General features: G+C 44.2%; 1 protein-coding gene across 2 annotated transcripts; it reads left to right on the top strand.

The window, feature by feature from the left end:
* Positions 1-241: 241 nt before the first annotated feature.
* Positions 242-11,713, top strand: LOC120020220 (vang-like protein 2). 2 transcript variants are annotated; one of them, XM_038963742.1, is made up of 8 exons: positions 242-677; positions 6,500-6,879; positions 7,139-7,262; positions 7,505-8,112; positions 8,224-8,357; positions 8,526-8,661; positions 8,946-9,192; positions 9,701-11,713. In XM_038963742.1, exons 2-8 carry the CDS (start codon positions 6,809-6,811, stop codon positions 9,959-9,961), a joined length of 1,581 nt encoding a protein of 526 aa, XP_038819670.1. In that variant the 5' UTR covers positions 242-677; positions 6,500-6,808; the 3' UTR covers positions 9,962-11,713. The 2 variants fall into 2 exon arrangements, with proteins under 2 accessions (XP_038819670.1, XP_038819671.1); XM_038963743.1 differs by having other exon boundaries at positions 6,558-6,879.
* The last annotated feature ends 806 nt before the right edge of the window (positions 11,714-12,519 follow it).

Below are 12,519 nucleotides of genomic sequence, written 5' to 3' on the forward strand. Positions count from 1 at the left end.
TAAACTCGCGAGAATTATTATTTTGATGGAAAAAATGTTAAAAATGACAACGATATTACTTCTTAATTCGCTCAATAACGTTATGGAAAAGGGGTTAAATGTGGTAACTCATCTCTTGCTGCGATGTTTTTGGGGGGAGTTTCCAGGCATTCTGCGCGGGTTTTCAGAAGACATTTTAATAAAATTGTAGCTCGACCTGGCAACCCTGTCTACCAGTCAGTCGAGGGAGAAAAGAGGAAAGTGAAAATACCTGGAATGGATATTTGGGGATAAGTAGCCATACACAGTTTTTTGGGCGGGGGGTCGAAAGCGTGTTTTTCAGTGTGGATATATATAGTGAACATGTTTGGAAATAATTGACCATTGAAGTAAAGGGGGAATAGAATATATATTGCTAGGGTGAGGTTTCATGGTTCCGAAACAAAAGTCGGGAAGAGACTATATTCGCACTCGGTTTTCACTCCAGACGGAAGCTGCAGAGAAGTTTAGAGAGGACCCCTGGCGTGATCGGGCCTATTGTTATTTTCACCCAGGCCACGTAGCTACGGGGTTCGAAGAGTTGAATCCTGAGTCCCAACAATTTGGGAGAAATTAGCCAACCCTCATCCCGACGACATGGGAACGATACGCTGAGAGGACACGTGTGGCTTCAAGCTCTGTGAGAAATTTCGCCGAAGGTTGGTGTTCAATTCAATGTGCATGATCCGTTCATCCAGGGCTTCCCCTTTCGAAAATAAATGGGGGAAAAGATTCGCAGACGGAAAACGGATCATCCATTTGTGCTCGATAGTGACCGGAGAGTCTCGCCCTATTGTTTGCTAACCCTCATATAATGGAGGATACGTTTCTGCTTACGTCGGATAAAATGGGCATTTATATATCGTAGTTGAATCTTCGATAAACATGTTTTGTGTTTGCTAGGTTATTGCTCAATTAGTAACATGTTATTGTTTCATTCAAGCTTTTGTGGATACACTTCATTTAAGTCCCTGTTCCAAACCGACCGGTAATGAAATGAGGCATGCCACTATTTGTTACGAATATAGTTAGCTACAGTGTATCTGATTCAGCTGGTGGCTAAATTACATGTTTGTAACCTTGTTGCACTTGCAACACTGTAACAACGTAGCAAGATATTAACAAGGACTGCAGATATGCATGTTACAAATGTGTAATCTAGTCTAGAGACTAAAGTGAAACATTATGTCTACAGTAGCTCAAATTATGGCGAATGTTAAGCTTTCACTTCGTAAACTACACAATTACTGAGTTTTGAATGTTTTAAGTTAAACGTTAAGTTAGGCCTATGAAATCAAAATGGTCCTATGCTAATGAAGTTACAACGACCAATTTTGCCACAGCAATCTGCCTACGAGATTAATCTTTATTTGCTTATTTTATGCCTATTTTTCTCATGTAATTAGCTTTTGCTAGGGCTAATGTAGAGTTCCCAGTGCAAATGCTATTGTCCCAGCTGCCTGTGGCTCTCAAAATAAACAGGCCCATTAGATTAGAGGCATAGTTTTATTTTTTAATTTAACTAGGCAAGTCAGTTAAGAACAAATTATTTACAATGATGGCCTACCAAAAGGTAAAAGCCCTCCTGTGGGGATGAGGGCTGAGATGAAAAATAAATGAAATAAAAATATTGGACAAATTGCACATCACGACCAGAGACAACACAACACTACATGAAGAGAGACCTAAGATGACAACATAGCATGGCATCAACACATGACAACACAGCATGGTAGCAACACAACATGGCAGCAGCACAAAACAGGGTACAAACATTGTTGGGCACAGACAACAGCACAAAGGGCACATCACGACAAAAGAGACAAGTGGTGATTGAGGCAAGACTTTGGACAGTGGTAACCTCAAATCCATGCTTGGATATGGTCACAGAAAAGTTTCTTGGCAAGTGAATGGTAAACTGTCTTGCCCCTTTGGTAACAATGTTGTAACAAGCCTGCTTTGTCCAGTCCATAGACCGTATGTTGATTTGGTCACACCCCATCTTTTACATTGTACACCTGCTCCACTTCATAGGAGCACTGGGCACAAAGGTTGAGAGTGCAGTTGTCTGTTTTTCACTTGGTTTTCCGTTGTCACTGCAGTTAGCAGTAGGTGGGTGGGGGTTGAAATGGTGTGTGTGGCCCCCTCATACTCACTCACTCTCTACCACTGTACTGGGCTGTGCATGTTTATTTTCACAGTTGAAGTCTTTTGGCTTCATATTACTCATACATGAAGTTAAATACCTCGTTGCCACAATCAGTTGTTTGGACTTTTCCACTCCCTCAAACAGCTGGTGAAAGTTTGGATTTCATGAAATGTAGAAAATGTTGATTTGTCCAATGACTTTGAATGGTATTTCTGTGTGGGGATGTAGTTAGAGGTATATCACCTCCTCTGTTTATATTTGCCAAGCTCCATTAAAGCATTAAGATTTGGAAGAGATGAAGGAGATGTTGTCATATTATATTAGGCTAGTAATTGTAGAGCCATGCGAAGAGAGAGAGATGTGTACTCAGAAAAGGTAAAGGCATCTGTGATGCTCACTGTGGGGCAGCGAGACGTGCACGATCGTTTATGCACTGTCAGGCAAGCCCTGCCTTTGGCGTTGGCTTTGGCTTATCTGACTGGGTCATTATCTCAAATCCCTGACAACAGGCCCAGATTAGACTTCTAAGAGTGACTGAGGTTGATTTGGATATATCATTTGACTTTCATTTGAGGTAGCTACTCAAGGGGTCAGAGTGGGTACTGGGCTTGCTTGTGTATGAATTTTCTACAAGCAGTGGCAGATGAATCTGATAGATGCCAGCATACTCGGGCAGATGTTTGCATATTTTCCCTATCTACATTATATGGATTAGATTTGCCAGAAGATACTGGCCCTACCGTTACGCTTGTTTACAGTGAGCTGCACTGGGGTTGAAGGCAATCATGGTTACCATGATTGCCTTCAACCCCAGTGCAGCTCACTGTAAACAAGCATAATGGTAGGGTCAGTATCTTCTGGCAAGGATTAACCCTGAGAAACAATCCCCCATTTAATATGGTGCCATCTATGGTGGTATATATTGCTATGGTGGTATGGCTAGATCTTATATACACACACGCACTACCGTTCAAAAGTTCGGGGTCACTGAGAAATGTCCTCGTTTTCCATGAAACCATACATGAAATGAGTTGCAAAATGAATAGGAAATATAGTCAAGACGTTGACAAGGTTATAAATAATGATTTTTTTTATTGAAATAATAATTGTGTCCTTCAAACTTTGCTTTTGTCTAAGAATCCTCCATTTGCAGCAATTACAGCATGGCAGATCTTTGGCATTCTAGTCATTCCATGCTTCCTGAAGCACCTCCCACAATTTGGTTGGCTTAATGGGCACTTCCGTACCATACGGTCAAGCTGCTCCCACAACAGCTCAATAGGGTTGAGATCCGGTGACTGTGCTGGCCACTCCATTATAGACAGAATACCAGCTGACTTCTTCCCTAAATAGTTATTGCATAGTTTGGAGCTGTGGTTTGGGTCATTGTCCTGTCGTAGGATGAAATTGGCTCCAATTAAGTACCATCCACTGTATGGCATGGCATTGCAAAATGGAGTGATAGCCTTCCTTCTTCAAGATCCCTTTTACCCTGTACAAATCTCCCACTTTACCACCACCAAAGCACCCCCAGACCGTCACAATACCTACACCATGCTTGACAGATGGCGTCAACTCCTGCCTAGAAGGCCAGCATCCTGGAGTCGCCTCTTCACTGTTGACGTTGAGACTGGTGTTTTGCGGGTATTATTTATTGAAGCTGCCAGTTGAGGACTTGTCAGGCGTCAGTTTCTCAAACTAGACACTTTAATGTACTTGTCCTCTTGCTCAGTTGTGCACTGTGGCCTCCCACTCCTCTTTCTATTCTGGTTAGATCCAGTTTTCGCTGTTCTGTGAAGGGAGTAGTACACAGCGTTGTATGAGATCTTCAGTTTTTTGCCAATTTCTCGCATGGAATAGCCTTCATTTCTCAGAACAAGAATAGACTGACGAGTTTCAGAAGAAAGTGCTTTGTTTCTGGCCATTTTGAACCTGTAATCAAACCCACAAATGCTGATGCTCCAAATACTCAACCAGTCTAAAGAAGGCCAGTTGTATTGCTTCTTTAATCAGAACAACAGTTTTCAGCTGTGCTAACATAAAACTTTTGTGTAAGTGAAGCTTTTTGAGATTTAGTGCTTTTATATTTAATCTCAGCCCACCCAGTTCATATTCATTGGCATACATGGACACCTTTTTGTTTTTAAGCCTTGGATTTCTAATCCTCTGTTATTTGATCTGCTTTTAATAGCTAGCATTTCGATGGCCATAGCGAATTGATATGGTGACAGTGGGCACCCTATGTTTAACTCCTCGTAATGGTTCAAAACTCTCAGAAGTAGCCACTATTTACTATTTTACACCTGGGATTACTATACATTACTTTTACCCATTGAATAAGAGACTCATTGAAATGGAAAAAATCCAGGCATTTTTTATAAAATCCAGTATTGCTTTTTCAAAGGCCTTTTCAAAATCTGCTATAAATACCAAGCCTGGCTTCTTTAGAAGTTTCATGTTGTTCCTTGTAGTTGTCATATATTATCTCCAATGTATCGTCCATGTAAAAAAAAAAACTCTGATCAGGAGGAGCATTACCTGGTAAAACCGTTTTCATTCTGAGTGCTATGCATTACGCTAGTGTTTTGCATCACAACATTGAAGAGGCCTCCATTTTTTTTCCCCCCCGATGGGCTGGTTCTGTGTATTTGACATCTTGTTTTAATAATAGTGAAATCAGACCTTCCTGCTGGTTAGGTCTTTATGATGTCATGATGTGGCTAAGTGAGGACGGCGTGAGTGCGGAATCACCACGATCGCGGAGTTCATTGACTGGATCACATGACATATAGGGTTGAAATAAGAAATGGAAACTCTGTCTCTCCAGCAGACCAAACTTTGATGGATCAGGTGTTCATCATATCCCCAGTATCACAGACAGCCTGTGGGGGATTTGTTTTTGGGAGCTCAAGTCCAGAGCATGGGAATACAAACAAGCCAAGCAAGCCACAATTAGCATGTGGGTTCTCTCTGCTTTGCATTATGTATCAGACATGGTTTTGAAATGCAGGTGGAGTAGACTATACATGTTTGCCCCTGCTTGCTCCATATGCACCACACCCTCCCAAGGCTGCACAGCATGTGATGGGAGCTGAAGTTCAGCAAATGCTCAGGGGCCCTTAGGTTTCCATTGGAGGGTACAAAGGCTATGGGTTTTTATAGCATAAACAGTGGGGCACTTCCCAGGACGAGGCTCAAGTCAACTTGTGCATGCAAACAGATACACACAGTTAATAATAGACTGGCAGTTTAATGGAGTTAGTTGTTAAATGTAATGCCCTGCATGCATGGCCATGACTGACTATTGCCTCATATGTGACAAATCAAACTGTCCAATTAACATGGTAAGCCAATACAGTTTCTCGGGGTGGGAGAGGGTGGTGTAAGGTCCATTTCCATGGAAACTGTCAGCCTCCAATTCCCTCCATCTGAACACCCTATTTTCATCATCACCAGCAGCGGAGAGGCCCTGTTACCCAGGGGGCCAAGGGAGACCAAGAGGGAATGTGAGATAGGGAAAGAGAGGGCGAGGGCAAACAAGTTTGTGAAAACACAGTAATCCAATATGACTCCATTGTATCAGATCTGTAAGCTTTCCTGGACCTCGGCTCACTGCAGACGTATTGTCTGTAGAACTAGTTGAGGGCCAACCCTGTCTGAGATCAAAAGGCTTGTATTCACCCCGAGAGGTAACATGTCTTCAGTTGCGCAGATGGTCAGGGTCAAATACCCACAAACACTTTCAGGCTATGCTTAAACCCTACACCCCAAACCCCAGTACCCTATTCTGCCACCTCTGGTCTCTTGACCCACCCACCCCTATGGGAGGGCAGCTCCCACTCAGCCCAGTCAAAGCTCCTCTCTGTACTGGCACCACAATGGTGGAACCAGTTTCCCTCTGAACTTGTGACACTTTGTCTTTTGTGTGTATTTTGTATTTTTCGGTAATATTTTATGTACATGCTGCTATTTCCCTGTTTTGCCTCATTGTCAGGTCGCTCCCGCAAAATAGTTTTTTAACCTCAATTGGTCTTACCTGATTTAAATAAAGGTTTAAAAAAAAAAATCCCACAGAACCTGCCCCCACCCTCTCCCCACTAGCATTGATTGTGCTGAAAGCTACGTTGAGGAAAAATGTACTTACTATGACTGAGACATGTGGTTGTCCCACCTAGCTATTTTAAGATGAATGCACTAACTGTAAGTTGCTCTGAATAAGAGCAACTGCTAAATGACAAAAAATGAAATGTAAAATGAAATTGGGTTGGATTTAAACACCAGATTCGGGATAGGAGTTTGTTTTTGTCACTAATTCCCTTCTCTCTATTTCAGGGCCTGTCCACCCCCCCATCCTACTCATAATCATATCTTTTCACCCCCCCCTGTCTAGTCTGTCTTCTCTTCTTCCTACCCTCCTTTTTCTAGTCCATTGTTTCCCTGATTCCATCTGTCTGGTGGGCTCTTCTCCCTGTCCTTTGGCCTCCAAGATAGATTCTCTCAGGAGTAAGGTTGAGCTGCTGAAGCTGCCTCTGGCCCTATCCACCAAGTCCATCTCCGAACTCAAGAGCCAGCTGGGCAGAATCAGGGAACGAGGCACGGGGGGGGAGAGGGGCCTGTCAACCCCATCCACCGACCCGAGACATGGACAACGAGTCACAGTACTCGGGCTACTCCTACAAGTCGTCCCACTCCCGCAGTTCCCGCAAGCACAGGTACCAGAGGGTCAGTCAGACAACAACAAAAAAAGGCACAAGCGTGCAAGTACACTTTAAACAGTCGTTCCACAAATGTTTTAGTGAAACACTAGGCTCAAACGCATGTGTAATACGCACACACATCGATCCATTAGTCAATGGGCACATTGGTGAGCAACCACACACAAAACACATGTACCCCCAGGCCTCGGTTATGCAATGACAGAGGCTTAACACGCTGACATAACTGTGTGGCTGTCCTGTTTCTTTTACCCAGGGATCGGCGGGACAGACATCGCTCCAAGAGCAGAGACGGCAGCAGCCGTGGGGACAAGTCTGTCACCATCCAGGCCCCTGGGGAGTCACTATTAGATGCAGAGTCGACCCGTGGCGATGACCGGGTTAGAATCACAACCTACTCCTCTTCAACCCCTCTAGATCTCCATATTTATTTCTCTCATAATAGGGACGTTGGTTTTTCCTGACCATGTGACTGAACCAGGATCAGGTTATGCGGTCAGAAAAACGTCAGGTCCCGTTATCTTCCCTACCCATCCAATTCACAACCTCTCTATCCTTTTATATCTCTATAAAGCCCCCCTCCAACCTCTCCTCCACGTTTACTCGATGTCTCTGTCTGCAGGATGACAACTGGGGCGAGACCACCACTGTGGTCACAGGCACATCAGAACACAGCGTGTCCAACGAGGACCTGACACGTGTCTCCAAGGAGCTGGAGGAATCGTCCCCCCTGGAATGCAAGCGCTTCCTGGGGCCCGTGCTGGGTGGCTGCCTAGGCCTGTTCGCTCTGGTCACCCCCCTGGCCTTCCTGGTCCTCCCCCAGCTGCTGTGGCGTGAGGCCCTGGAGCCCTGCGGCACGCCCTGCGAGGGTCTCTACGTCTCCCTGGCCTTCAAGCTCCTGGTGCTCCTCATCTCCTCCTGGGCGCTGTTCCTGCGCCCGCCACGCGTCACCCTGCCCCGCTTCTTTGTCTTCCGCTGCCTGCTCATGGTGCTGGTGTTCCTGTTCGTGGCGTCCTACTGGCTGTTCTACGGCGTGCGCGTGCTGGAGCCACGGGAGAGGGACTACAGAGGCATCGTGGAGTATGCTGCATCGCTGGTGGACGCGCTGCTCTTCATCCAGTACCTGGCCCTGGTGCTGCTGGAGGTCAGACACCTGCAGCCTGCCTTCTGCCTCAAGGTGGTGCGCGCCACAGACGGGGCTAGTCGCTTCTACAACGTCGGACACCTCAGGTCAGTGAGTGTGTGTACGTGTTTGTCTCTGTGCGTCTGTGTGCGTGCATTGTGCTGTTCACGTATCCTCATTGCGATGTTGATAGTATTGAAGATGATTGTGTGTTCCAGTATCCAGAGGGCAGCAGTGTGGGTGCTGGATCAGTACTACAGGGACTTCCCAGTCTACAACCCTGCCCTGCTCAACCTGCCCAAGTCCATCCTCTCCAAGAAGATGTCTGGATTCAAAGTCTACTCACTGGACGGTAAACAGCATTCTACACCCCCCTCTATCTCTCTACCTTACAGTATCTTTCCATTCATCCGTCCAGCTGTCCATCAATCCACCCATCCAGTAATTTGTCAACCCACTCATCCATCTATCCTCCCTCCCTCCTATTAATCCATCCACTGACTGATGTATTGATCTACAGAGAACAGCACCAATAACTCCACCAGTCAGTCCCGGGCCATGATCGCTGCTGCGGCCCGCAGGAGAGACAACTCCCACAACGAGTACTACTACGAGGAGGCCGAGATGGACCGCAGGTGCCGCAAGCGCAAGGCCAGGTAAGACCGACAACATCCTGTCCCCCTATACATGTCTGTAATATGCTTTTAAAGTGATTAGGGAAAGAAGAACCCTGTTAATGTCCCTGTTCTGTTTGTCTCCAGTGAGTCTTGTTGCTATGTACGTTGCTGGAGGATAACCAGTCCCTTTTCATAGTGTATTTCAGGCACAGTTATGATGACTGATGCCACTGCCCATTGAGTTCTCCTGTATCATAGTGCTGTTGCTGATTGTATTAATAACACTAACACTGATCATAATGATTTATTGTGGTGTTGTCCAGGTTGGTAGTGGCGGTGGAAGAGGCCTTCACCCACATCAAGCGTCTCCATGATGATGACCCCGCAGGCTCGTCCCACAAACACCCCCGTGAGGTGATGGACCCCCGGGAGGCGGCTCAGGCCATCTTTGCCCCCATGGCGCGGGCCATGCAGAAGTACCTGAGGACCACGCGCCAGCAGCCCTACCACAGCATGGAGAGCATCCTCACACACCTGCAGTTCTGTATCACCCACAACATGACCCCCAAGGTGAGCAGAATTGATCATGTTCTCTTGGAGTCTATAATATATCATGTTAAAATAGAAGAGGTACATTGTGTGACTCTGGGTACAATGTTACACCAGCTTTTGGGATAAATAGAAGGGCCGGGATGATACCAGTGTTGCGATATTTTTTTCCATGACAAAAATGAAAACACGAAGCAGACCTTACTGTTTGGTTTTAAAAACCTGCTATAAGTAAAATATTGTCTGCTACAGCTTGGAAAATAAATACATGTGACTGGATGACGGCATAATTATATTTGTTTTCAACATTAGGACTTTCCTAAAGAAGTCAAATCCGCTTTCCTTGCCACAATAGTCAAGTGCATCGCTATACTGGTATCCTCCCAGCCCTAAAAAATAGCATGCATTTGATCAGATCTAGAATTCAAATTCTAACTTGTACACAACTACTCATCTTCTTTTTACCCATTCACATGTCTTCCTTATTCAGGTTGATTTTGAAAGGCTGTATTTTATTTTGTCTGTCCAGGCATTCCTGGAGCGTTATGTGAGCCCAGGCCCTACCATGCAGTACCAGCGTGAGAATGGCAGGGGGCGCCAGTGGACTCTAGTGAGCGAGGAGCCGGTAACCTCTGCCCTGCGTCAGGGTCTGGTCTTCTCCCTGCGCCGCCTCGACTTCTCCCTTGTCGTCACGGTGCAGCCCCTCCCCTTCCTGCGTATCGGTGAGGAGTTTATCGACCCCAAGAGCCACAAGTTTGTGATGAGGCTGCAGTCGGAGACCTCTGTGTGAAGGGGGGGTCAGTGGAGGCCCCTGATCCTACTGGGATACGCAGGGTGCTAGATCATCATGTACTCTCCTATTGAACCATTGTCATGGATGTTAACAGAATGGGAGGAAGTTACGATCTTCCAAAGACAGAAAATGGATGCCTTGACCATGTTTTATGACACTGTAAAATTCCCTTAAGGTGTTTCTTGTCTGTAGGCCAACTGTCTCCATCAGTTTGCAAAGGAACTACATTCCTGAGCTTGTTGTAACTGAGAGACTGTGTGTTGTAGAGTCTTATTCCATGTATATGTGGTATCATTTAATTGTACACTGGCCTTTTTTACACAAAAGTTATCATGATTTGATAACAACATTGAGTGAGTAAATCATTCCTGCCTTGGGACAGCATTCTTACAATGTTTCTCAGACTGACTTTCCTGCATAACCTTTTGTTCCATGAAGCTGTTTTGAATGGACTTGCCTTGTCTTTATCCTGTGTCCACTGTCCTCCACCCATCTCACTCTGACCAGGGACATGTGATTGTATCCTCACTGCAAGTTGTCTGCAGTCATAGCAAATCACCAGATTGTGCCACATTTGTAAAACATTCAAACAAGCACAGTAACAGCCTTACCCATGTGTGAACTACGAAATGCTGGCCGGTGATCTCTGGCAAAGAACCACTTCTCTGACCACTAAACCTCTCGGTTCGAACCCAGATGTACTGTAACTGGCAGCCTAATGTTGCTACTTAGACAACAGTTTGGTGCAGTTCATCTTCTGAGCCACAATATGACTGCCAATCATTTCTATTCAAGCAGTTAGAACTCCAATACCGTACATTTCTGTGAGAACAACCAATGAAAGTTCACAACTGGTTTGACATAATTGATGATAACATCAATGCTAATGATTGTCGTTCTGCTTTTTTTATGCATGCTAGAATTGTGGGTTTAAATACATTTTATATGAGGTTGTTTTTGTTTTCTATATATTTTTTATTAAGTTATAATTCAATTAAAAAAAAAATGTTTTTACTTTTGGAAAAGAGGTGGTGTGTACAAAGATTTGAATGTTTCTTTATTGATAATAGTAGCTTGTATAGTGTGCTCCATGTTTTTACTCCTGTTCTCCCCGTCTCTGCTTTTCTCACATACACAAAGTTGTGATTGTATGAAGCCCTGTCTTTCATTCTCTGGTCCTGTTAAGAAAAACAATACTGTAAGCCTGCTGACGAGAATATGATTAAAGACGTAATGGAATCTGAATTTTAATTCAGAGAAAGATGTCGAATTGAAAAGTAATTCCGATGGGGTTTACACTTCTCTTTTTTTTACCTAAAACACTCTTTCTACTCGTTCACTTCGGAGTTCTTTTATGGCCTTTTGTTTTCCACAGCACCCCATTATTCAATATGACCCTCTAGTGACAACATCCTACCACCCTCACTAGGAAGTCATTTCTTTCTTGGACATGTTGTGTATGTGCAGTACCAGTCACAAGTTTGGTCACACCTACTCAGTTTTTCTTTATCTGTACTATTTTCTACATTGTAGAATAATAATGAAGACATCAGAACTATGAAATAACACATATGGAATCATGTAGTAACCAAAAAAAAGTGTTAAACAAATTAAAATATGTTTAATATTTGAGATTCTTCAAAGTAGCCACCCTTTGCCTTGAGCGCTTTGCACACTTGGCATTCTCTCAACCAGCATGTACAACAGGGAAAGTAAGTGTAAATGTCATTTTTATTAAACATTATGGCTTGTGAAGACTATTGTGTCTTTTTTAGGGTGACTTTGGTCACACTGAAAATCCATAAAGTAACCATGGTAACAGTCTGGTTAATGAAGCATAAACGAAGAGAGGCGAACACCTGACGCACTGCCAACTTGACGCACAGCCTGTCTACCTGCCTCCACCGTAAACAGCGCTAGGAGCTGAATCTTTTTGCTTCAATTGCACTTTTAAGTGGCACCAGTTTACTCTCATATTTTGAATAATGAGATTACGAAAAGGAATTATTTCATAACATTTTGAAGCTTGTAGTTGATATTGTGAGGACTGGTGAATCGAGGGATGAAGTTACCTGTCTGGGACCAGAGCCAGTGGGAGGCAGCCTGGTTGGTGTTATGGGGATTTGGTAAGATTTGGGAATGGGTTTTCAACAACAAATATATGTATATAGCTTTTATATCTGAGTGTGTATTTTTGTTGCATACCATGACACTATTAGGAAAGGGAGTGGTGGTGACAAGTGCTGAGCAACATTCACCATAGAAATGTGGTAGAGTAACATTCTTTGGAAAACAAAAAACACAGGCTATTTCCCTGCATCTTTTGATTGATTAGTAATGAGTACGTTTTTGTAGCATGTATAGGCCCATACCTGTGTTAAAAGTAGGCTTTGTTTGTGGTGAGTAAGTGCACTTTTTGTCAGTGTGTTTGTGTATTAATGGCCTTAGCATGACTGCCAAACTGAGGTGTGATAAAGGCAAATGTCATGAACAGGAAAAGCAAGTTAAACAGCTTTGTGGCACATACTCTACTTCTGAGTCCCTGTGTGTATCTG

Source organism: Salvelinus namaycush, chromosome 25 (genome assembly GCF_016432855.1).
Source record: "Salvelinus namaycush isolate Seneca chromosome 25, SaNama_1.0, whole genome shotgun sequence".
Classification (NCBI taxonomy): domain Eukaryota; kingdom Metazoa; phylum Chordata; class Actinopteri; order Salmoniformes; family Salmonidae; genus Salvelinus; species Salvelinus namaycush.

Excerpts from the sequence above, each read along its gene's own strand:
- LOC120020220 (XM_038963742.1), top strand. The coding sequence starts at position 6,809 with ATGGACAACGAGTCACAGTACTCGGGCTACTCCTACAAGTCGTCCCAC. Across the intron at positions 6,880-7,138 it reads CGCAGTTCCCGCAAGCACAG|GGATCGGCGGGACAGACATC; the intron begins GTACCAGAGGGT and ends TCTTTTACCCAG. Across the intron at positions 8,113-8,223 it reads TACAACGTCGGACACCTCAG|TATCCAGAGGGCAGCAGTGT; the intron begins GTCAGTGAGTGT and ends TGTGTGTTCCAG.